Below are 27359 nucleotides of genomic sequence, written 5' to 3' on the forward strand. Positions count from 1 at the left end.
AACCCAGGTTCCTGAAGCGGATCCCACCGAACTTAACCACTATGCCACAGGGCTGGCCCCATATCATGTATTTTTGAAGGTGAGTTTTCCCTCCAAAGTGGCCCTTCTCCTAATTTCAGAGGAAGCTGAGAGTGGACAATCTGCACGAGTTACTGGGAAGGAAATTTAATGAAGCCTGGGAGTATTAGACCAAAGGTCACTGGAGTCTGAGTAAGACAGGCAGCATCCAGAAAGGTGGGCAGACATTTTTGGAATTGAAGATAGCTATTCTTATCTGGTCCAAAAATAGACAGAAAGAAGAAATTAGGGTACACTGTACAAAGTATATATATTTTTCTTATTTAACTGACTTGCATAGTCTAATTTTTAAATATTCAGTACTATACTTGTTTCATGAAAATAATAACATATTTGCTGTTAGTAGGGAGACAAACTCAAAGCACTAGTCAAATAAATGGCTGTTTTTGGAAATGGCTGTTGTCTTTCAAATTTTACGTAGGGAAAAAAATCCCTCGGGCCAGCCCCAATGGCCTAGTGGCTAAAGTTTGGCACACTTCACTTCAGTGGCCCAGGTTCCCTTCCCAGGCGTGGAACCATGTCACTCCCTTGTCAGTGGGGATGCTGTGGCAGTGGCTCATATAAAAAAAAAACAAAAAAAGACGACGATTGGCACCAGACGTTAGTTCCGGTTAAATCTTCCTTAGCAAAAATCAAAAACAAAAAAACCCTAAATATTTGTGAGAACAGTTGCACCTGGAAAGTCACTCCAGTGACATCAAGGTATCTCCTTCAATAAGCTTCAGGGAAGGTTGCAAGTTTTCTAACATTTTATTTCTACCAAACTATAAAATTACTTCTATCAAAAAAAATTAACAACTCCTAAATATTAGCCCCCCCCCATGTAATGTCAAAGAAGAAAGTATTTTTCTCTCTTTTTTTTGTGAGGAAGATTGGCCCTGACCTAACATCTGTGTCAGTCTTCCTCCATTTTGTGTGTGGGATGCCACCACAACGTGGCTTGATGAGTGGTGTGTAGGTCCACACCCAGGATCCGAATGAGCAAACCCCAGGCCGCCAAAGCAGAGTGCACAAACTTAACCACTACACCACCAGGCTGGCCCCAAGAAAGTATTTTTTGAAGGTCAAGTGACAGAATTTAATGTGATCTAAATAAAATCTTGATTACAGTGATCTGAATTAATTCAACTTAAATGTAATCCAATTTAGTATTAAAAAGGAATGGGCAAGAAGGTTTTTAAATGCCATTTAGAAGCAAAACATTTTAAATTAAAATAGTGACTAGATTCTTAATAGATTTTTGTACTAATAAATTAAAATAATAAATGTCTTTACTCCATTTAAAATTATCACATTTTAAATATCAGCTAAAGCAGTGTTTCTTAAATTGTAAACAACTTATTAGTGAGGCCTGATCAGCATTTTTACTTAATGAAAGAGCACAGAGCAACTCACACATTTTAAGAGTAAGAATACTTTGTAAAATTCTTGTTTCAGCTGTGTATGCGTGCAGGTTGGGGGAAATTATACAAAATGAATTTCTTTCTGTGTGTCACAATGGAAGCCAGTAGGAAAGCCACTAGTCTAAGGTTTTAGGAAGTAGAATCAAACACTTAGAAGAATTTTTAGGAGGACAGGAGTGAGTGCTCACAGCTCTGCAAGTGCTGAGCTACTGGGGTACCAGCACGGAGAGGAGGAGGCGAACGAAGTCCCCAGCTGTATTCAAGGTAGGAATTTTGTCACAAAGAAACCAAGGAAGAGCCTGATTATTACAAACAGGATCTGAGGACAGAAGAGGGCCAGCTGAAACACGACAGACTTGGTTACTGCCCCTATAGCAAGTCAGCTATCCAGAAATGGCCCCACAGTCTTCGGTGATGGATGAAAGAGTCAGAGGCAAGCGTCCACTTGGCTTTCAGCCGAAACTGAAAAAGGAAGTCCCAGATTTTCTCCAACCTCTTCTGGTCACCTCCCAACCGCTTCTTCTACTGTTTTGCTCATGAATGTGATGCAGAGTATTAAGTACTGTAGAAATGCCACGCTGTCTACTTTTCAGAGTGCTTATATATGTTTCATATATATGTGATCACATCTGAAATTGATGAATCTCTACAAGCAGAGCAAGGGATTTCAATCACGCCCCCGATGACATGGAAACAGCGGCAGTTCTTGGCACTGGCTGTGTCAGCGCTCAGCCTGGAGGTTCCCAAGTCCTCTTCAAACAGCTGCTGTTCCAAATACAGCTAATAACCCTTTAGTGCTGCCTCACAGAGAGAACAGCATGACACAAGATGACGGCGCACACAACCCTATTCAACTGAATGTCAACTCACCAGACAATGTCATTAAAAGAAACAAACTCTTAGTTTAAGTAGAGAAATTTGAATTCAATTAAATATCATATAGTATTTTTTGTAAAAATATTAATTACTGGCTAGACACATATCTTCTCTCTTATAAATAATATTTGAAAACCAATTAATGTAATCCATCATCTCAATAGACTAAAGAAGAAAAATCATGTGACAATCTCAGTTAAGTTCATGAAAATACCAGGAAAAATTTAATATTTATCCATGATAAAAGCTTTCTCCTAAACTAGGAATAAAAGAATCTACAAATAACCTATGGTTATTACACTTAATGGTAAAAGAATGAGTGCATGCCTCCCAAGAGCAGAAAAAAGGCAAGGATCTTCGTCTAACCACTCCTATGCATCATCATATTGGCAGTCTTAGCCAGTGCAAAAAGGGAAGAAAAAGAAATAAAACACATACAGCTCAGAATGGAAGGTGTAAAACTGTATTCACAGATAAAATGTTTGTGTATGCAGAAAATGCCAAAGAATAAAAAAAAAAGCTACTAGAATCAACATATTATTTTGTCAAGCTTGTAGGATGTAAGGTCAATATACAAAATTAATTTTGTTCTCATACACTAAAAATTAACATTTAGAAGTTGAAAGTAAAAATACCATTCACAATAGGACCCAAATCACGCAAAATTTGGAGACAAATCCAATGAAATATGTCCAAGACCTGTTCTCCAGCAACTACAAAACACCACTAAGAGTAACTGAAGAAAAACTAAATAAATGGAAAAATATACTATGTTTTTAGATCAAAATGTTTAATATTGTTAACGTACCTATTCTCTCTAAACCTATATATTCAATTCAATCTAATAAAAATCTCAGCATGTATTTCCATAAATATTGTCAAGCTGATTCTAAAATTTAAACAGAAATGCAAAGGACTTAGAATGGCCAAATCAATTTTCAAAAAGAACAAAGTCGGAGGGGGTCATACGACCTGATTTTAATACTTACCATAAAGCTACAATAATCAAGAAAGTTTGATAGTGGTATAAGTAGAGACATAGAGAACACTTGAACAGAATAAAGAGCCCAGAAATATACCCACATACATATGGTCACTTTATTTTCAATCAAAGTACCAAAGGAATTGAAAGGATAGATTTTTCAACAAATGATGCTGGAACAACTTCATATCCACATGTGAAAAACAAAACTCTACCTTAACCTCACATAATAGCAAAAATTAGGTTTAAAGTGAACATAGATCTAAATGTAAAGACTAAAATGTTAAAAATTTCTGGAAGAAAACAGAAAAGAAAATATTTATGATGTTTGAATAAAGACTTCTGTTAGGACATGAAACATGTGAACCATAATAATAATTTTAAAAAGACAAAATAGACTTCATCCAATTGTAATCTTCTACTCTGCAAAAGAAACCTTCAAGAAAACACAATGGCATTCCACAGAACAGGAGAAAATGGTCCTAATACACATATCTGATAAGGACTTGTATTCAGAATATATAGAGAATTCAAATTCAATCATAAGAAGATAACCCAATTTTTTTAAATGTGCAAAAAGATTTGACACTTTATAAAGGAAGATACACAAACATCCATTGTGCACATGAAAAATAATGAACATCATCAGTTATCAGGGAAATGCAAATTAAGATACAATTAAATACTATTACACAATCACTTAAAATGATAAAGACTGATTACACCAAGTGTTGGCAAAAACATGGACCAAGTGAAACTGTCATACATTTCTGTTGGGGATGTAAAATGGTACAAGCAGTTTGAAAACTACTTGGGACATTATTATTTATAAAACAAACATATACTTATCACATGATCCTGCAATTTCACTCTTAGGTATTTTCTCAAGAGAAAGGAAAACATATGTACAAAGACTTGTACAAGAACATTCATAGCAGCCTTGTTAATAGCATCCCCCAAATGGAAACAACTTGAATACTCATGTGTGGGTGAATGGGTTAAAAATATCCATACAGTGTATATCCACACAATGGGATATTACTCAGAGGTAAAAAAGGAACAAGCTACTGATAAACTCAACAACATGAATAAATCACAAAAACATGCTGAGTGAAAGAAGCCAAGTGCAAAATAATTTGTTCCAGAAAACTCTTTGTATGTGAAACTCTAGGAAAAATAAATCTACAGTTATAGAAAACACATCAGTTGTCTAGCCCTGATAAAAGTGAACATTGACTGAGAACATTCTGAGGTAATGGGAATGTGGTAGTGGTTACATGGGTATATGCATGTGTCAAAACTTATCGAACTCTACACTTAAAATGTGTGCAATTCATTATATCTAAATTACACCCCAACAAAATTGATTTTTAAAAAAGAAAGACTGGTACCTGACTGGACTTGAGGGCAGAACACAGACTTCTCGGTAGTGAGAGTGTATAGTTGGGCTGGGAAGGACTTACATTCTGGCTGCAATAAGTACCTTTAATTTGCCCAACTGCATATGAACCATTTTGTCCTCCAAGACCTTTTGTTGCAGTCAAAGTACTGTCTTGTACCCCTACTCACTTGCAGAATGTGGTCTTGTGAATAATTCATTATTGAGAAAACATTAGAAGCCACTGCCACAGACTAATGTGGAAACTTCTCTCTCCCTCCTTAATCTTTTGGCTCTTGGTCATGGGTAAGACCAGCATCGAATATAGAGAGCCTTCACTTTAGGGTATCTCTGGTCCACAGATAACCAGGGCAGAAAATGCAAGGAAAGAAAAGTGTCCAGAATAGATGCTAGATCACTACCAAACCAAGGAATCTACAGAATCTGAAACAGAGAGACTAAGTGCGGTCTAAAAACCAAGACTGCAAGTAGCTCTGGGGGATGAAATATGCCAAGTATGACTTCTGAGATTGCAACATGCAGGATAACGCCTTAGAACAGTGTTTCCCAAAGAGTGAGACATACCAGTGGTGGTATATGAAATGATTTTAAGTGTTCTTGAGATAAATTGGAGTGGTAAACAAACAGGATATTAACATTAAATCACATGATGATTTTTTTCTTTAGTTCTCTTAGTTTTTCTGATTATGTGTCAAAAAGCCTCATTTCATGCTCAAATATCTTAACACCTCTTTCTTCTCTCTTTTAAACAAAAGTAAAATACAAAATACCCAACTGGAATGCAGTAGGTACGTTTGTCTATTTGCGTATTTATCTTCTATCTATGGCAAGTAAAGTGGTTTTCCATTTGGGGTAGTGATGCCAAGTTTTAGCATAAAATAAATGTTCTTCAATAAAAAGGGTTGGAGTGGCTAATTTATAAAAAAATATTAGATTAAAAATACTATACTAAAATTACTATAGTGGATATTGATATGGTGATATATGAACATCTGAGATTGGATAACAGTACCTTAAAATGTTCATTTGTAAGGAAAAGTATGTATCTGGGTAGAGATATTAACATATGAATAAGCACTGAATCATCACTTTATTAATAAATATTGAAGAAGATCCACCAACAGGACATTTTCATGTCATAAGTTAGTTTTTAATTTGAATTATTTGCCCTTTAATATCCCCCAAAGTTTCAGATTCCAGATTACTGATAAAAGGCAAGATTAAGATTTTCAGTGGCTTATAAATTAAAATAAAATACCATAAAATTGGCGAAAGGCAGGAATATATCTGAACAACAATGAAGGGTCAAATCCCATTCTACCTCTATCTTTCTGCTAATGAGTGCTCTCATTGGAGTGTGGGCAGATGAAGAAGATAAATAGAAGATCTCCATGAAAAAAAGCTTCTGTCTTCATAAAAGTTGGCAATCTACTACTTTTAGTTTCGCTCTTTTTCTTACTTGGCGCACATTTCAATTTCTTTCCTTTACAAGAATCCATAAAAATTTACATTTTACTTTAGGTCCATTAATCACTTCAAAAAATGCAATTCATGTGGACAAATTTCTCCAAAACTGTTATGCTCTTGTCAATGCTTTGACAGTCTTGTGCAACTGAAAAAAAAGTCAACCTCAGCTAGGCTTTAGCGAATTTTACCAGTCAAAAAAGAAAGAGAGCTGTAAAACAGATTTTCTTATTTAAAGAAACAAAAAACAGTTTGATTTCTACCACGCTTATAATTTCCCAAGAGTAAAATTAAATTCGGAATGAACAAAGATAAACCCCTTACCTGTTGGAAGGTGCAGAGTTATGTTGTTGCAAAAATCTGTGAAGCAGCACTCGGTTTTGGTAACATTGTTGGAACTATGACAGAAGACTTGAGCATTTAATTCCGGGAGAGAGACACAGGACTTGATCACCTGTTCCTTTCCATTGGTTAGCATAACTGAAGCCCAACATGCTCCTTCTGTTTGGCAGGTAAAGTTTGAAGAGTCACACAAAAGACACACACACTTCAATCCTGGAAGGTGTAAGGCAACAAGCTTTAAGATACAAAAGACATCATGCAAATTTATTTCATAATACTTGAGTATCAAAATTCAATCTTAATGAAAATTGAGAGAGGGATAAACACAAGGTAATCCTGTCACTCCCTCTCAGCCATGTGTTTTATTTAACAGGTTGCCTAATCATTAGTTACCATTCTTTGTATTTTTGTGAATTTGTTCAGTTGCTACTATATTTAAAACAATTCTCTCATCTGTGGTCTAATTCCTCCTTCTTAAACTCAATCAGCTCATTCCTAAGTCAATAGCCCCTCTAAAATGCTAGGATATAGTAACACAGCAACCAAGGGGTGCTGTCCAGCATCACCGTAGAACATAAAGTGTGGTCCCAGCAGCTGTGTAACCAAACAATCCAGTATATCCTGTTCATTTACTCTTTCCCCTTTACACTTCTGAGCGAATACGCTAAATAGAAACCTAACCATAGATATTGACAGCTCTAAAAAAAAAAGTGTGATTCTTTACATTTATACTGTGTGGTATTTGAACATTACTATTGTCCTAGTACCTTCAAGGCACTGATGAGCCACTATACCTCCCCCTCTTCACTAAAGAATGCATCTTAAAATGTGAGTCATTTGAAAATAGACCACGACCTTCAAACAATTTTCTTTAATGAGCACATCTATTCCATAAAGCAAAACACATCAATCACAGAATTTAATATATCTGCATCAACAAAACTTTCAAAAATTAGACTTCGATAAATTAATCTGTTCGCCTTATAAGTTTCCTCCACACCCCCCACTTACTACACACACACACACACACACACACACACACACACACCCTGCACATTAACTCACGTGTTCAAAGTGATGCAGCACTTCTGTTCTAACGTAAAATATCTGTCACCATAGAGTCCAGTGGCTGTGAGCAACTGATTCGAATTTTATTTAATCATATTGTTTTTAAATAATACAATACTGAATAAGCTTTTCGTATTACTTTAATAAAATTTTTGTTAAGTCAAAAGTGCCCCCCACAATTATCTAAAAGTCCTAAGTTTTACTATACAATCGTTTTTACTCAAACTAAAGTCTTTAAATCACTAATTACTCAAATTGGAGCTGATTTTATACCTGTAAAACATTTGATCCATAACTGGCAAGTTTTATACTCACCTTCAAATACCAATATATGGATAATATTTCTATATAACTCAGTGTATAAGAAAAAATTACATATTGTCAATAGAAATTATCTCTTCTTTTGATCATTTTTCCTGACTGGTAAAATACCATCCCTATAAACACTTTTATTATTATGTGCTAAGGATAATACAACCATAAAATAAAATACTATTTTGTTATCAACACTGGACCAAGCATAATAGCTCACTCTTTTATGTATTTCAGTGGTGATCAACATAAACAAACATATTCTTTTGCTGATATTTACGTGCTTCGGTGGGACTTTATAATCTAGATTTACTTGGATTCAGTAGAGCTAGATATATAAAATCTAGGTGATTTGAAAAATGTTTTAAGTCACTTTCCTTGCATAAAAGAGAGCTCACAGCATGAGGATCCATCCACCCGTGTCTTCTGATAGTAGAATCTGCTACTCCAGCATCTTCCAATTCCAATTTGACAAACGCCTTCAAATCCTGATTATACTAGCTTTGCAACCTTGGGCTTTACTTGGCCCCTTGTGCCTCCATTTCCTTATATGAAGGATAAGAAGAAGAATATACCTCCTCATAGTGTTGTTGTGGAAAATAAATTAGTTAATCCCTTAGAATTAGTTAAAGCCCTTAAAACAATACCTGGTACATAGGAAATACTATGTAAATATTAGTGACTGTGTCTTCTCCTAGTGGAGGAGGTACAGCTCATCCTATGTAAACAATCGGAATACATTTGTAATCCATGAAGGAATGGCTGAATGAACTAGGGTGTACAGACCATTTAAAAGGCATAACAAAGAAATGCAACTCTTTCTGCTCTGCCTCGTGAGTCGAATATTCTCATTCTTTTAATGGTCCAGACTAGATCCCAGACAGTCACACAGCAGGGTGGTGTCTGGCAACGTTCCAGATAAAGAATTCAGGAAAAGACGAAGGTCCCAGTCCTAGCTCTGTCACCACCTTGGGGATTGACTTTGGAGAAGATACTGAACCTTACAGGGCTTCACTGCCTTCCTCTGAAAATGGGAAAAAAATTGGGGTAGGGGCAGTGGGTCCAGAAATCTTGAAGCCTCATATAGTGCCAACATTTTATGACTCCATGAATTTACAATTTATGGAAATTTACAATTATAAAATAGGGAAAACTCTTTGACAGTTAAGAAACTTACTCCACTATGGTTATTCTTCAATCTCTTATTTTAAGGGGCTGAAGTTGGGAAGAGTAACTCTCCTGACACACAATCTCAAACCATTTGTTACTAGATTCCTCACCAGAATCTCTTTGAATTTTCTATTTCCAAGAGAAGCCTAGCCTGGAAATCAAGGAAACTAACTAATAACATGGATCCACTGGGCGAAGACAACCATAAAGTACTCAAACAGCTAAACATATGTTAGTTTCATGTGCGTTTATATTGCATATAAATCTCAGTGCAACTGTGGGAGTTAGTTGTCACAATCTCCATTTTATAGATAGTGAAATGAGGCTCAAAAAGATCCAGTGACTAAACTGATGCGGCAGTCATTAGACTACCCAAGCAATGTTGTTTCCATCCTACCAAAGCTGATATTTAAAAAAAAAAGACGGGTACAGAAACCATTCTCCCACATCATCAGTTCCTAGCAATTGTGAATAAAATACAATTCTAAGACAGCAGAAAGAAATTAATAATTAACAACTGACATTTGAGATTTTGATCTATATAGTCCTAATTACCTTTTAAAAACACAGATTTTTTTTAAACAAATTCTACCTACCTATTTTCTGAGGAGACAGGTGGTCAAATGAAAGTCAATATCATGTGCCTTGCATCTAGCATAAATCACCTTACCTTTCGGGTAGTTTGAGTTTTGTACTAAGTCTAAGCCTCTAAGTACCTAACATGATACTTTTTCTTCCAAGCACTATGAGCTCCTTACAAAAATGGTTACATGATAGTTCTCATCAAGGAATAATGTGGATACTCACTGAACATTTAACAAGCTATACAAATTTCCTTCAGTTTAAAGTAAAAGGTACCAATAAGAAAAATAACATAGACCTAGCTGATATAGTTTCAACATAGTATACGACACCTTACTTTAAATATTGCACGATGGAAAACACTGAAAAACTGAGAATTTGTTGATGATAATGGCTTCAAACATCTGCTAAATGTTCTCATTTATTCCAGGTCAACTAGCAATATTATAGCACTGACAGAGAGCAAACAGCAACCTAAAAGATGCATATCTAAAATACAACACAATCAATCTTGCATTTTTTCATTTCCCACCAATCCACTATATGGTCACATTTGGTATATAATTAAATTATATTTATGTCAACCATCCTCAACACAGAACCCTTGTGCTGCCAGTTAAAACATGTTGCCATTGATGATTAGGCTTCTGCTTTCAGATTTTGTTTTTTAAAAAACTAACGTTAAGTCAATTATTCTAGAATACTCCCTGACAGGATAAATCTGGTTGTTAGCAGACAGTAGTCCAGCCTTATGTTTCTTTATTTTATACTTTCCCATTATAATATACTTAAGTTACATGGAAAGAGATAGCAAATGACCTTGAAGAAGGAGGTAATTACCCATAATAAGGAGGTCCATTAGATATTTTTCCCCACAAAGATTGCACTTTCCTTGTGCCTCCTCCCACCCCTTTAATTAGCCCCTCTTTCCCCCTTTCTGCCAATTAGTCTGTAAAAGCCAAGACATCTGTTACCGACATGAAACCAAAGGATGTGCACATTCCTAGTCAACCAGAAAATAAACTTTCATCCATATTTACATGAGATGGCAAGCGCACCCTGGTGTCCAGAAATGTAAAAACCATCAGACTACAAAAAAAGAACCAAATTTACCTATTTGCATTTTTGTGCTATCCTTATTAAAAAGTCAAATATTTGCTTAGGAAATACTAGCTGTTTTGAATTAGATACGGTTTTCAGTAAGTTGGTTTCATATTTCCTAGGTTTCCTACATTTTGGATCTACGTGCTAAAATATCTATTGACCAGTGCCTTATGTAAATTTCTGACACATACTCTTTTCTCTTCTCTAGACATTACTTGATTTGACTTCCCTAATTTTAGAGCAGGCTATTAAACACAAAATATTTTTTAAATTCAGAAAACTGTCTCAAATTTGACCTGCTGCATATGTAATCTTTTCATCATTTGCAGGCTCCTGAGTTAACAAAAGGAACAATTCAAGCTGATGAGTGTGCTGAATGTGAAAAGTACAACAACAGGAAAAAAGCCAAGACCACCAGCAGGAGGGCCGGTGAAGGAAAGCCAGAGAGGGTCAAAGGAAGCCATGCAAACATCCGTCTTTCCTTTCTACTCCTTTTCAAAATTTTATTTTCTTGTCCTGCAGTCATTTCAAAGCATTTGCGTTTCTTAACAGAAGGAAAAGTAGAATAGAGAAAGAAAATAGCTTTAATAAAATATGGGCAATATAAATGCAAAATTTTAGTCCAAAAGTGCTTTCAATAGTTTCAGCTTTTAGAAATTCTATTTGCCAGGCTGTATCTAAGAACTTCAGAACTCCCCAAATATGGGAATATACTCAGCACAAGGGAAAAGTGTTCCTTGGTGCAAAGTGGCAATTATGTTCCCTGTTCAAGAAGGCCTCACTCTTACAGCTGAGAAGGAATGGAACCACCCTCACAGAGGGAGTCTATCCAGGAGAACGGCTTTCACGTCCAACTGCAGGGCTCAATTTACGAAGAGTCCAGCACACTTTGAATTATAGCGCTAGCCATGCTGAATGTCCTCTGTTCAAAGGCAGCGCTAAATGAAACCTGAGGTTTCAGTTTACCTCTAACATAAACCTAAGACTTCAGACAACTTTCTCAATCTCTCTATACTTTAGATTCCTCATCTGAAATACGATGAAGTCAGGAAGTAGATCAGAAGATTTCTAAAGACTCTTCCAGTTTTCTAGTCCTCTGTGGCTCTGAGCTCATGTCACAATTCTCAATATAAGTAACTTTAGGGTTATCTTATCTATGTGGATAAGAGAGAGCTGGGGTCTGAAGTATGAGCACCCAAAGTAGGACAGATTTGCACCCTCAAATTCACACACTGATATTTCAGTGGGTGAAAGGATCCTACTGGTTTATAATCCAACAAAACTTCTCCAGTGGATTTTAAAGATGATTTATCTTGTACTTTATTTATCATATGAGAATTTAATACTCTTTCCAATATAGGCATAACAATTTTGGGAAATGGAGGGAAAGTGATGGCCTGCAAATGCTTACATCCTCTCTGAGTTTGGCTAGACATCCAGAGACTCTGGCCTAGTCCCTCCATCACTAAGTGTGCTAAAGAAAGCACCCTTTAGCAATCTGATTCTGCTAAGAAGAAATGAAAACATTTCCCAATAATATTTAAATGACTGACAAAAAAGTAGAGCTCAAAATCAGCTAGAATTATGTTATTTTTTTACTGATAGCCTCAAAATTGTGACTAAATACAGAAAGGATATGTACGATGGCATAATATCATGAAGCTTTCATTGCAATTTAAAACTTTAAATTTAAAAGAGAAAAATGATCAGTTTAACATTTTTGCTTATCGGCATAGTTATTAACTGAAAGGTTCACTTTTCAAAGAAAGGCTTTTCCAAAAATACTTATTAATAACATTAGCCTCTAAACTCTTTCAGTCTGGAACAAATATAAATCAACCATAAAGGGATATAATCTAATCTAAAATGGCTGATGACAAAAATTACTTGTGTGGATTCTCTTAAATTATTCCTATGAAATGGGATAATTTGAAATCTGAGATGGGGAGAGACAGCCTTTTCCTTCCTGCCCTTGGAAGTCCAGGCATCAGAGGGCAGCAGCTGGCAGCGGGAGCAGTTGTGTGCTGACTGCTTTTGGGAATAACACAGCATGTCCTTGTCTAAATTCTCGTTTCCTTAGGGAGGACACACCGCCTGGAGTCCCCCGGCCAGCTTTAGACTTTAGCTGTAGCCATGTAAGGAACAAAAGGACCCCGTTGGGGTCTCCCATCTCAAACCATCATGCCAAAGAAAAGAGTGTTCCCAATCACAGGACACATTCCCCCTGCTGCCTCCCATATAATTCTTACTTAATTTGAGAAGTTATTTTCTTACGTTGGCAGCCGAAATGGTTCCTTGTCAAACTGTTCCCTCATTCTTGAAGTTTTTTAACTTACTGTCTCCTGCTTAGGAGAAGAGTGATGCTCAACGGATTCCAATTACAATTTATAATAAAACAAAATCCATAATGATTAATAGGACCTAACAGGCCAGTAGGTCTGCGTTCTTACCACTTCTAGAACCTCATTTCTTATAGCTCCGCCCTCCAGACACACTGGTCGACTTTTTATAGCTCTAATATAACAAGCTCATTCCCACCTCATGGCCTTTGCTCTTGCTTTCCTTCTAATTCTTCAGGTCTCAGCTCGAATGTCAGCACCTCAGAGAAATCTTTACAGACTCCTCTTAACAAACGATCTGCTCCCCAACCTTCCTGGCACTTACTGCAATCTGTGATTAGCTTATTTATTGTATCAGCCCAACTGGAATGAAAACTCCATGAAGGCAGGGATCTTTTCCTGTCTTATCTACCATCATATCCCCAACAAGTAGAACACGATGTAGCTTAAAAACCCAATAAACATGTACTAAATTAAAAAGTATAGAAAACTGCTATGTACAGAAGAATGCAAACAGCCAAACACATAAAAAGACTCAAAACCCCGTAACTATTCTCATTGTGGTATACTTTCTTCCAGTCTTTTTTTCTATATGAGTTTTCAAAGTTGAATTCTACCTATAAACACAATTTTAAATACTGCTTTTTTATTCTGTCAGTGTTATATCATGAACTTTATAATCTCTTCTTTAGAGTCATTTAATGCCATTTATAGACCTATCATTAATGTAAATGGATGGCATATAGCATTTCCTTACTTTTAGGCATTTCAGCTGTTGTCAGTTTTTGCAATTAAGTAACACTTTGTTGAATATCTTTGTGGGTTAATCTTTAAATTTGACTTCCTAGGCTAGAGTCCCAGAAGTGGAATTACAACATCAGACATTCTTGATATACACTGTCAAATAGCATTCTAGAAAAGTCGTACCAATTAAGATTTCCATCGGCCCTGGATGAAAGTACCCATTTCACAATGCACTTGTCAGCATTAACTATTCTCACCAAAATATTAATAATATGATAGATAGAAGTTGTACGTTATTTTAGTGTGCTTTTCCCTACTAATGGGATTGAACTTTTTTTCAAATATTTCCTCTGGATTTCCTCTTGGGTGAATTTTTTTGTCCATGCCATTTATGTCTTGGATGAATCTTAAAATTTCTTCCCTGTTCGAAAGAGCTCTTTATAAAGATGGAAATCCTCTGTCATGTGTTACATATAACTTTTCCCACTTTCACATTTGTTTGTTTTTTCCCAATGTACCATCTCCATTGTTTTTGAAAAAATGATAGTTGCCCTTTGTCAAAAAGTAGTAATACACATGACATAAAGAAGAAGGTAAAAGAAAATAAATACCCCTAATCCCACATCCCCAAAATGACTGCTCCTATCAGCCTCTCCCAAGATCTGTCTGTGGAGTTTTACATTCCCTATGCATTGTGATGTTCCCATTAAAATCCTAACACAATAGTTGGAAATTGTATCTAACAACCTTTTACTTAGCACTTTCTTCATTTGCCTTCAAGCTTAACAAATCCCCCATCCAGATATTTTCTAATTATTCAATATTTTCTTCCAACTTATGATTTGGTTTTTTTAATACACTTAACCCCCAAATTCACACAGAATTTGTTTGCATCGAGATAATACATAAATCTCTTTGACAGATGATAAGTGAATTGCTTTATGGTAAATTCCTAGATGTTAAAATTTTTTAAGTCATTATTTAAAGAATATTTTATTAGTCGGGGTTCTCTACAGAAACTGCAGGATGTCCATGTGTGTGTGGAAAGAGAGAGAGAGAAAGACTGATTTATTTTCAGGAATTGGCTCATTTCAGTGTAGAGGCTGACAGTTTCGTTCCAAAATCTGTGGGACAGGCCAGCAAGCTACAGACCCAGAGAGGAGCTGACACTGTAGCTCCAGTCTGAAGGCAGTTTGGAGGCAGAATTCCTTCTTCAGGGGACCCCAGTTTGTTTTCTCTTAAGGCCTTCAACAAATTTGATAAGACCCACCCAATTATAGAGGGTAATCTGCTTTACTCAAAGTCTAACATTTATACGTTAATCTCATCTAAAAGAATCCCTTCACAGCAACACCCAAACTGGTGTTTGACTGAGTATCTGGCCTAGTCAAGTTGACACACAAAATTAACCACCCACAAGTATTTACCATACATCAAATAGTATGGTAAGAGCTAAGGAAAGGAGGGAGGCAAGAAAGAGAAAAGATCAATCCCTAAAGGAACTGGAGAGTTAAAGGGCACTATGATAGCGTGGTAAACTGAGTCAGGCATGTGTACAGGCTGTGTCACAACACAGAGGCTGAGCAATACGTCATCCAGCTGGGGCTGGCGGCAAGGACGGGTAAAGGAGGCTTCTTTGAATTGAGTGTTGAGGAGCACAGTTCTTCACCATTCCCAACCCCTCCTCGCCCCATTTAGAGTACCAGTCGCACCTCACCCTCTCAGTCCTCAGAGACCCTCCAGCCAGTCCTCACCCACCAGGCAGCAGGAAATACCTCCTGTTGTGGAGCTGAAACGTATGGGCACTAACCTGACCCTACTTTGCCACGGGTTCTCGTCACACTCATTGCGCAGATGGAACTCCATGCCCCACCCGTCTCCGAGTCCCAGGCCCCGCCCTCGCAGGGCCCCTGGAAGGTTCAGCCGCCATCCCTGGAGTTGCAGGTTGGGGCTCGGAGCCCTCCCCCCGTGTAGGGCCCGATAGCCTCCGCCTCCTCTTTGCTTGATCGGTTTGCAAGCCCTCCCTGGGTCGCCGGGACCCCCAGGCTTTCAGCCTGGCTTTGGGGTGAGTGAATTCGGGAGCTGTCAGCTCCTGGCTCGCTTTGACCTCTGGACGGTTTCCCGGTGCACCCGGGTACCATCTAGCGGCAGCGGAGAGAGGATGCGGGCTACTTCTTAGAGAATGACCTCAACTCCGGGGGAGCGTTTCTAAAGCACTTTTTTTTTAATTTATTTTTTTTTATTAAGGTTATGAAAGTTAACATCCTTGTGAAATTACAGTTGTACATTATTATTAGTCATGTTGTAGTTACACCACTTCACCCCTAGTGCCCTCCCCCCAACCCCCCTTTCCCCTGGCAACCACCGATCAGTTCTCTTTGTCCGTTTCTAAAGCATTTTTAAAACTCGAGTCTCCTTAAAATAAACATAAAAATCTCACAGCCTTAGTTTTCTGTTATTTGGGATTTCAAAATAAAATGTATAGCTTGTCTAGAAACAAATCAACGCAGTGGTGACTTGAATGTGCTTTTCCATTTGAAAAGTAGTCTTCCCTCCCTTGAATATCATCGCTCTAGCCTAAGGGAATGGCTTTGAAAGCCACTGCTTGATAGATCAGAATTTACTAAAGGAAATCTCTTGCTTGCACCAAAAGAGTCCAGCTTTCTAAATATTGCTAGTGAAGTCTCAACAAATTATAAGAAAAGAAAAATTAATAATTAAGCCCTTAATACTTACTACAATTTGCATATTCATTTAGATCTTATTGGCTATATAGCTGTTACACTGATGGTCACATAAAATCATACTTGATAGCAGTGGTTACGAGATTCCGGGATTTCATCAACCAGTAAAATTTCAAAAATAATTTTAGGACTCAACCAAAGGTTGAACTAAATTTTTGTTTTCCCAAGGGAGAACACTAAAAAACAAAGGAAAAAACACACCCTCTATTAATATCATTTCAAAAAGAAAGGGCATTATGCTATCGACCAAGTAACAAAGGGCATAAATCTCAGAATTAAGGACTGATTTTACCAAGAGCAAAGATGCTTTTTTTTAAATTTCAAATATTGAAAAACAATTGTATTTTATAATGTTATATTTCTTTTGTCTTTTTTTTTGATACAAATTGTTAATCCGGGGGTTGACTGTGCATCAGAAACTGGAGCTTGAGTGTCCAACCTGTTCCTGTACTTTGTTTTGTTTACAATTAATGGCCACAATATATATAGAAATGTTCTGTAAAATGAAAGAGGCAATCTTCCATATGCTATTTTTACTCTATATGGAATGTTCTGGAAAACTGAAAAAAGCTGAATAACAGTAGCCACCCACCTCAAGCTACAAAGAAAGCTAGTAGTGGGAGACCAGTGTCTAGCTAACAAAGGACCTCCTTGCTCAGGGAACGGGCTCCTGGGCCTTCTGGGCGCAACTCAATGAGTTCACACTAGGCAAATGTTCACCTGCCAGAAATTCACCTTGCAATGCCTCCTCCAGGACGGGGGCACAGATCTTAACAATGTATTTGATCAATGTGCAACTCAGGTCTATTTTACAGGACTTGGAGTATGGTATACATTTTTTTGAATTATTACAAGCCTGTGTTAACTATATTGCTTGTCAAATCTATGATTTACTTGATGATAAACTCTTGATCAGGAATACACCATATAATTTTAATATGGTTTCCATGCGAAATTATCACCAGTTATAACCAACTCCTGAAGGATACCATTTCCAGCAACATCCTATAATTATACGTAGAGATTGCTACCTTGTCATGTAAAGAAATGAACCTGTGTAAAGAAAAGAACAGTGCAGGAGTTCTGATACAGTCCAGCACTGGTCAAAGTTAGGAGACTGGGGGTTCTAATCCTCGTTCTATTCATGTGGCCTTTGAGCTTTCTTTGTCCTCAACTGACCCGTCCAAGAAAGAATTCAATTAGATGATCTCTAATGTCTCTTCCAGCTCTAAAGTTCTATGACCCTAAGAGATGAACGCATCAATGGCCACCATGCAGTATCAGAAAGAGCAATATGAGTGACTACACACCCAGGCAACAGAGAGGTTGTCGTCCTAGAATCACAGTTCACGAAGAAAGCTGTTCAGGGGAACATCGTATTAGTCTGATAAAGATTGAAGTGAATAATCTAAGTTCATACTTTGGAGGCCCATTAAGTCATAGAATCTAGTTTTGTGTTTTCAATTTCCATGAAGTAGAAAAAGTGGAAACCAAATGGGAGAGGATCACAGAGAATTTGCTAACAAAAGGAGAAGAGGAGCACATGACATGGTCAACCTATTTGGGAAAGATGGAATAAAATACAAAAGATTAATGATAAAATCATAAGGTTTTAAAAGCTAAGGAAGCTTTCACTTATGAAAGGAGGCAATTAAAAATAATCAGCAAAGAAAAAAGTAAGTAATCAATTAATGGTCAGTCAAACTACAGGGCTAAAAGAATATACAGATAGAAAAAGAGACAGAACTGTCTCAAGTTTAGAATGAAAGTAACAAAGAAAATTGAAAAGTTAAGGTCCTCAAGAGTTCTCGGGGGCTCGTCAGAAATTTTTTATCACAATCCACAGTTACTCATTTATATGATCAGACATGGTAAGGAATACATAATTCTCAATCTAGAAATAAAAGGAAACTATCCAAAATAAGCTGATCTAACCAAAAATAGAATGGCAAGTGATGAGTTGAAAGGGGAAGAGGAGGGCAAGTGATTTAGAAGGAACGCTTTTTTTAAGGCTGATCCCAGCTGGGCCTCTTTCCAACAGTGACCCCAACACTCAGGGTTTAGGTTTGATACTCTGGAGAACTCATATGGTGCAGGCATGAAAAGGGCAGCATTGCCTGCACCTCTGCTCCAAGAAGATGGGTGGGAGCAGGAGCTGAGGAGGGGTAGATGAAATTTTTAAATCCACAATTTAAACTATATATATATATATTTACTATATATAATATATATAATTCTCAGACTTAGGGTTTATCATAGCTGCTTTTAGAAGGTAGACACATGGCTTTCTCTGGAATTATATTTTCCTTATGTTTATCAAAGCACTATTAAACAAAATAACTGCTTTTTTTTTGCAGCTACAAAATATATTTCAAGACATCAAAGCAAAGAATTATACAAAGAAATTAGAGGACCTGAGAGAAGTCTCAAAGAATTCACATTAGCTAGAAAAAAAGAAGTCTAAGGCAGGTCGTCTGTCTGAGTTTTGCTGCTTCTCCTGTGATAAGCCAGTATAAAACAATACAATTTTAAAAACTTTAGCAAAGAAACAAACACAAACCTTGTCTTTGTAGCTCTGTTCGAGTTTCATATTGTCGGAATTCCGCACCGTGTCATGCAAGGATCCCGTGCTACAGAGACTGCACACCTGTAGCTGAAATTCTGACCCACTGCTAGAGCAGCCTGGTGGCCCGGGAAGTTACTCCACCTCTGTAAATGTGACTGCGTGCACATAGGTGAAGCCCAGATAATAATTCCTATCTCACAGGTTATTATGTGATTAAGCGATATCTTAGATAAAATATTTGACACACAGCAGATATTTAAAAAAAAATGAAACATTATAAGCTCCTGATATGACAAGTTATGACCTACTCCAAGTTCAATATTCAAGGCCCAAACGATACTCATTAAAAATAACTTTTAGATGAATCTAGAAGGTATTATGCTCTGTGAAATGTCAGACAGAAAAAGAATACAGTATGATTTCACTTATATGTGAAACCTAAAAAAAAAAGAACAAACAAAACAAAACAGAATCAAATTCATAGTACAGAGAACAAACGTGGTTGCCAGCGAGGAGGGAGTGGGGGAAGGGTGGAATAGGAGAGGATTAGGAGGTACAAACTCCTAGATATAAAATAGTCACAGGGAGGTAACGTACAGAATAGGGAATACAGTCAATGAGATTGTAGTAAGTTTGGGTAGTGACAGTTGCTAGTCTTATCAGGGTGATCATTTCATAAAGTATATTAACATCGAGTCACTGTGTTGTCACCTGAAACTAATACAATACTATATGTCAACGATATACGAATTAAAAAGAAAAAACTTTCAGTGTTTCTGACAACCCTTTCGGACTTGGATTAACTTTTTCTTTGGTAGCGACACTGCCACACTAAGGTGATAAAGTCAGCAGCTCCCAAACAAAACGGACATTTTTGTTAAAAAGAAACAAAAAACTGGCATCGGGGCATGATTAAAGGGTACAAGTATCCAGGATGTTAACTCTCATTAGTGGTTACCACACTAATTTTTTTTCCCTTCTAAGCCAATTATTTCTTGGGTCTGACAAATAAATGTGGGAAAGACAAATATGTCAACAGAAAAACAAACAAAGTAGATAAACGGAGAAAGAAAAACTGTCAATAAACACGAAAAGGCTTGATTTCATTAAGATTCAAAATGGAAAATTAATACAAAGACGTTATTTCCATTTGCTAAATTGTAAATTATTGTGTAAATCATTGTAAAACACCCAGAAATGGTAAGAGGTGATCAAAAAGTTTCATCTTTATTCACAGTTGGTGGAGGATCAATTGGGACACACTTTCGGGAGTACAATCTGAACTATTTGTCTCTAGAGTCCTAAAAATGTTTGTGATCTTTGTGGTTGTAGTCCCACTTCCTCTAAATGAAATAATCATAAAAATAATATTTTATTTAAATTTCTCATTGCAAAGTTATTACTCATAAAAGTAAAAAATAGAAATAATCTAAATGTCTCCAAATCAAAAAGTTTAAATAAATGTTGACAATACATATAATGGCATAACATCCTGCTTTTAGTAATTTTTAATTAGAGTGGCAATTGTTCACTGTAAATATTAAATGAAAAGTAGAATCATAAAAGATACAGGATATGATCTCAATTTGCATATTATGCATAGAAATAAGACTAGAAGGAAATACATCAAAATATGATAGTAACTACACGTTTGGTGGTGATCACTTTGTAGCGTATACAGATGTCGAATTATAATGTTGTACAACTAAAAATTACATAATGTTATATACCAATATTATCTCAATAAAAAATATATTAATAGTTGTCTCTCAGGTATAAAACTAAAGATGACTTAGACTTTTCAACACTTTCCCTAATTTCCTATAATGAACATATGTTGATGCTATAATCAGAAACTAACAACATTATTTCGTTAAAGTCATTTCTTGCTCTGTCAAGTATTTTGTTCACAGGGAGTTGTTGAGGATGTCACAGGCATATCTTCAGTCAGCTCTCCTGCACAGGCCTGTAAAGTAGCACTGATGGTGGAGTCTGGTGAACACCCATCTCTCTGCCGTGCTGGCCCATAGCTTACAGCAACTCTATTTTCAAGACCAAAACTTGGAATTCGTGGTCCGAAAACAGGCTAGCCTACTTGAAAGCAGGGCTGTCCCTGAAAATTCAGGTACGTGATTATTACAGAATGACTCCTGTTCCACACTGGAAACCTACTTGATCTCTGGGACATTAACCAGCAGACCAGCCTAGCCTCTAGATCTTTCCATAGCTTTCCCCTCATCTTTAAATTTGTCTTGGAAACGGGTCAAAAACAGGCATAGTGACTTTCCATGATTGTGTAGAAGACAATCAAGAAAAATGCTGACTGCCCACTGTGTATATGACACTTTACTGAACAACGGGTACCTCTCATCTGACTCAGCAAAAAGAGGTTTGTTAATGAATTAATGAGCCTGAGTATAGACTGCAGATGCAAGCAAAATTCTCCATAAGCAAGCTTAATGCTATAGCAAACCAACAAAAAGAGCCCCAGCAGCCCGTAAGTGCTCCCTTGCAGGTGATAAATGACCTTTCAAGTTGAACCAAATGCTTTCACCTAAAAGAGCAGGTGAGTAATGCTGTATTTACAGTGGCCTTTATCTATGTATGGATAATGTCCCTCAGTTGCAATGTCCTTTGCTAAGAGAAGAAATCACTAATCCATGCTAATGAATAAAACATAGCCTAATTTATCGTAACTTGATTTCATTTCTATCTACTTTATGCCATTTTACACACTGAAGATGACACACACAAAAAACATTTTAACATGGACAGAAATCCCTTACATAGAAGATATATAACAAAAGAAAATCAATCATTTGTAATTTTAAAGTATTTTTATTTGTTTAGTCAACATTATAAATACACACGGTAAAATAAAATAGTATAGGAAGAATTAAAATGAAAAGCATTTATCTAGTGACCCATATCTCCCCAGTCTCACTTTAAAGGGGCACTTTGAACTATTTTTGTTGTTGTTCTTTAGGACATTATCTTAGACATTAATTTTAAAAATATACTGCTATTCCTGCTATTCCGGATTAACCACTTTGAAATCTTATCTGCTGACCTCCTGATTTACATAAGATTTCTTAGTTCACATACATGCCCTGCAATTTGGGGGCGAGGGTCAGGTTTATGAAGATGTAATTTGCACTTAGTAACATTCACCCTTTCCAGCGTACAGTTCTATGAGTTTTGACAACAGCAGTCAATCACCCCTCCCCCCAGATTTCCTCATCCTCTCTTTTAGACAACTCCTCCGGCCACTCTAGCCCCTGGCAAGCAATGATGTTTCCTGTTCCTATACATTTGCCTTCTCCAGAATGTCAAACGAATATAGCCTTTCGAGTCTGTCTTCTGTCATTTGCCTCAGGCATTTGAGGTTCATTCATGTTGTCGCATCCATCAGTAGTTCATTGAATGAATGCACAACAGTTTGTTTATCCATTCACTAGTTAAAAGAATGTTTGTGGAGTTTTTTCCCAGTTTTTGCTGATTAGGAATAAGGCTGTAATAAACATTAATATACAGATTTTTATGTGAAATAAGTTTCATTTCTCTTCGCTAAACATCTAGAAGTGACACTACTACATTTAATATAGAACACATGTTTAAATTTATATAAAATTGCCAAAGTGTCTTCTAAAGTAGGTACCCATTTTATTTTCCCACCAGTAAAGTATGAGAGTTCTAGTTACTTAGCATTCCTGCCAGTACTAGGTATTGTCATCTTTGTTTTTTGTTTGGGGTCTTTTTCTTTAAGCCTTTCAAATAAAGATGCAGTGGCATGTCATTGTGGTTTTAATAAGCATTTCCTCAATGACTAATGGCCTGAGCCATTCTGGTGTGCTTATTTCCATTTCCACAACTGACCATGTATGTATGGGTCTATTTCCAGTTCCTCTTTTCTATTCCATTAATCACTGTGCCTCTCTTTTTGCCAATAACACACTGTCTTGATTACTGTAGATTTACAAGCCTTCAAATCAGTCACCATGAGCATTCCAACTTTGCTCTTCCTTTTCAAAACTGATTTGGTTATTCTAGTTGCTTCACCTTTGCACATAAATTTTTTAAACAGTTTGGTGGGTTCTGAAAAAATCCCTGCTGGAATTTTGACTGGGCCATTGATCAGGATTACATTGAATCTACAGACTAATTTGGAGATAACTGAGATTAACTCTGAGCCTTTGATTCTGTAAATATAGTATATCACTCCATTCTTTTAGGTCTTCTTTAAATTCTTTCACCTCTGTTTTATAGTTTTCAAGATACAGATTCTCCACGTATTTTGCTAGATTTGTACCTAAATATTTCGCAGATTTTTAGATGCTATTGTAAATGGCTCCTTTTTTCCCAATTTCTAATTTTTCATTGTTCTATATAAAAATACAACTGATTTTTTTTTATATTAACTGTGTATCCTGAAATCCTAAACTTGAACTACAATTTATTAGTTCTAATACCTTTTATGGAGAGTTTTTAGTATTTTTTATATATAAAATCAAATCATCTGTGAATAAAGAAAATTTTGCTTATTCCTGTCCAATCCAATGGCTTTTATACATTTTTCTTATCTTAATGCATTGCCTAGAACTTTCAATGCAGTATTGATTAGAAGTGGTCAGAGCAGACATCCTTGCCTTGTCCCCATTCTCAGTGAGAAGCATCCAGTCTTTCACAGGTAAGTGCGATGCCAGGTGAAAGTTTCCTGAAGAAGCTCTTTATCATGTTAAGGAACTTCACTTCTATTCCTAGTTTGCTGAGTTTTTATCATAGATGTTGAATGTTGTCATCTGTTTTTTATGCATCTATTAATATTGTCATATGGTTTTTCTTCTTTAATATGCTAAAATGGTAAATTGTAATATTAGATGTTTGAATGTTGAACCAGCCTTGCATTCCCAGAATAAACTCCATTTCATCATGGAGCATTATCCTGTTATTTTGTTGGATTCAATTTGATAATATTTTGTTGAGGATTTTTGCATCTCTAAGAGAGATACTGGTCTCTAGTTTTCTTTCATTGAGATGTCTTTACCTAGTTTTGGTCTCAGTGTAATGCTGGTCTTATAAAATGAGCTGAAAAGTATTGCCTCCACTTCCAAATTCTGAAAGAGTTTGTACAGAATAGATAATATTTCTTCCTAAAATTTTTTACGAAATTCACCAGTAAAGCCATCTGGGATTGGAGCCTTCTTTGATAGAAGTTATTCAAGTTATCTATTACTTTTTAAGCAGCCTTTGGCAGTTTGTACTTCTCAAGGAATTTGTTCATTTTACCTAAATTTTCTAATTGTGGGCATAAAGATGTTTGAAACATTCTCTTATTTTTATTTTTATCTATGTAGGGTGTATAGTGATCCTCTCTTTCAATTTGACATTGGTAATTTGTGTATTCCCTCTTTTCCTTGGTAAATCTAGCTAGAGGTGAATCAATTTTATTGATGTTTAAAAAAATAAGAGTTTTTTGGTTTCCTTGATTTTCCTTAATATTTTTCTATTTTCAACTTCATTGATTTCTCTCCTTACCTTATTATTTCCTTCCTTCTGTTTGCTTTGAGTTCATTTGTTGTTCCTTTAAGTTTCACTCTAATCACAGCTTTATGTGTTTCTCACAATTTTTATAAGTGTTTTCCCTAAGCACAGCTGGAGATTTTTAAACAGACTTCTTTCAGTAAAAATACAGACAGTGGGTACAACACTATCAACAAACTTCACCTAACTGGTATTTACAGAACAATACGCTTAACAGCCAAAACTAATCTATAGTAGAAAAAACAAGAAGAGCAGATGCCTTCAGGAGTACAGCATTGAAGAATGACCAGGTAGGGACAAGAGGAAACTCATTTTGGTGATGTTTATCTTTAATAGCTTGAAAAAGATCAAGTGAATGCATTTCTAAAACTCCATGAGTGCATATATAAGACTTGTGAACGTCATTATATGTAAACATTTCATCAAAAGAGAGAAATGTTAGCAAATATTGAACTTGTGTAATAATATGTATGCTGAAGTATTTAGAGAGCAGTGTAGGGCTATTTATAACTTATTTAGAAATGCATCAAAAATAATATGTATTAATGAAGAGAGGGATAGATAAATGGATATATATGTGATAAAGCAAATATAATAGTATAATCTAGTTGGTGGATGCATGGGTGGTAACTGTAAAATTCTTTTAATTTCAGTGTCTGAATAGTTTCATAATAAAATTTTGGGGGAAAATGAAAATGAAATAAAAACTTTTCCAAAAACAAAATAGATAAGAATTCATTGCCATCAGAACTGAACTACAAGAAATGTTGAAAGAAGTTCTTCGGGCTGAAGGAAAATGACACCAGATGTAAATTCAGATCTATACAAAGTAATGAAGAGCAGTGAACTGAAATGATAAATAGGTGGGTAAATGCAAAATATGACATTTATTTTTTAATTCATATAAAGGTAATTAAATATTTAAAGCCAAAATAACTATTTGTTTCAAGGTTTATAAAACATTTAGAAGGCAAAGATATGAGATTAATAGCACAAAGGACAAGAAGAAGAAAATGGAGGAATATGATAGTAAGGCTTTTAGATTAAACCATGATAATTTAAAGATGGATAGTATAAATCTTGGAGAAATCACTAAAAATAAAACAAAGACATGGAGCTTATAAACTAATAATGTAAATAATACAGAATACTAACATTAGTCGATTAAACTAAATGAGGGCAAAAAAAGAGGAAGAAATAAAAGGAGAGATATAAAAACATAAGATGACAGATTTAAACACATATATTGTATAAACACAACCATTATCAATAAATATGTTAAATGTAAATGTTCTAAATGCTCCAGTTAAAAGACAAGTATGTAAGACTAGATAAAAAAGCAAGACCCAACCATATGCTCTCTTCAAGAAACCCAATTTAAATATATATTTCAATATACATGTCCATATACATATATACATATATATACATATAAGCTAAGAATAAGAGGATGGGAAATCTATCATATGCAGTCGTTCAGCACAAGAAAGCTGTAGTAGCTATATTAACAGTAAAAAAGAGAGAGAGATACAAATATTAAATATAAGAAAGCTGCGGTGGCTATATTAATAGTGACAGAGTAGACTTTAAAACAAAGAATATTACCAGGGATAAAGACAGACATGTCATAATAATAAATATTACCAGAGATAAAGCAATAATGGGGATGAAGGAGGTTTCCTAATGATAAATATGCATCAAGAGGACAAAACAATCTTAATGTGAATGTACCCATTAACAAAATTTTCAAAGATATGAAGCAAAAATTGGAAAAACTAAAAGAGAAACAAACAAATTCAGAAGTAAACTGGAGATACAAACAAGCCTCTCTCATAATTGATAAAACAAGAAGACAGAAAATCGGTGAAGATAGAGAAGACAAATAACACTGTCGAGCAACTTGACCTAAATAATATCTATAGAACATTAAACCCAACAAACTGCAGAAAATACATTATTTTCAAGTGCACATGGTACATTCACTAGGTCAGACACAGGCTAGACTCTAAAATAAAAATTAATTCAAAAGAACTGAAGTCATACAGATTATGTTCTTTCATCCTCCCAATGGATTTAAATTAGAAGTCAATAACAAAATAATCTGGAAATTCCAAAAATATTTGGAAATTAAACAACAGACTTCTAAATAACCCACAGGTCCCAGAAAATCACACACACACACAGAAACTAGATAATATTTTGAACTCAATGCAAATGAAACACAACATAGCACAACTTACAGATGAGCTGAAGCAGTTGCCGAAAAAAAGAAATTTAAAGCTTTAAATGCTTATATTAGATAAGAAGAAATGTCTTATATAAATGATTTAAGAAAGGGTCAGCACACCACAGCCCATTGGCTGGCCCATTTATAAATAAAGTTTTATTGAAACATGGCAATACCTATTTATGTATTGTCTATGGCTGCTTTAATACTACAAAGGCATAATTAAGTAGTTGCAACAGAGATTGCATGGCCCACAAACCTAAAATATGTACTATCTGACCCTTTAAGAAAAAACTTGCCAACCCTTGATCTAATAGGTACCATCTTAGGAAGCTAAACTAAAAATGAATAAATTAAATTCAAAGTAAGTAGAGGAAGGAAATAAGGAAGATAAGGGCAGGAAACAATTGAAGGAAAA

General features: G+C 35.7%; 1 protein-coding gene across 6 annotated transcripts in view; it reads right to left on the minus strand.

Annotated features, from left to right (window-relative positions):
• The window catches only part of ACVR1C (activin A receptor type 1C), a 68221-nt gene that overhangs the window by 33407 nt on the left and 7455 nt on the right, over positions 1 to 27359 (minus strand). For 2 of the 6 annotated variants that reach the window (XM_014858266.3, XM_070507807.1), the window contains exon 2: positions 6527 to 6757. In XM_014858266.3, the coding sequence (XP_014713752.1) occupies positions 6527 to 6757 (231 nt within the window). Of the gene's footprint in view, positions 1 to 6526; positions 6780 to 15673; positions 15806 to 19167; positions 19304 to 27359 lie in introns of those variants that run through there. The other 4 variants (XM_070507806.1, XM_070507803.1, XM_070507804.1 and 1 more) reach the window with 4 other exon arrangements.

This window comes from Equus asinus, chromosome 4, assembly GCF_041296235.1.
Source record: "Equus asinus isolate D_3611 breed Donkey chromosome 4, EquAss-T2T_v2, whole genome shotgun sequence".
Classification (NCBI taxonomy): Eukaryota; Metazoa; Chordata; class Mammalia; order Perissodactyla; family Equidae; genus Equus; species Equus asinus.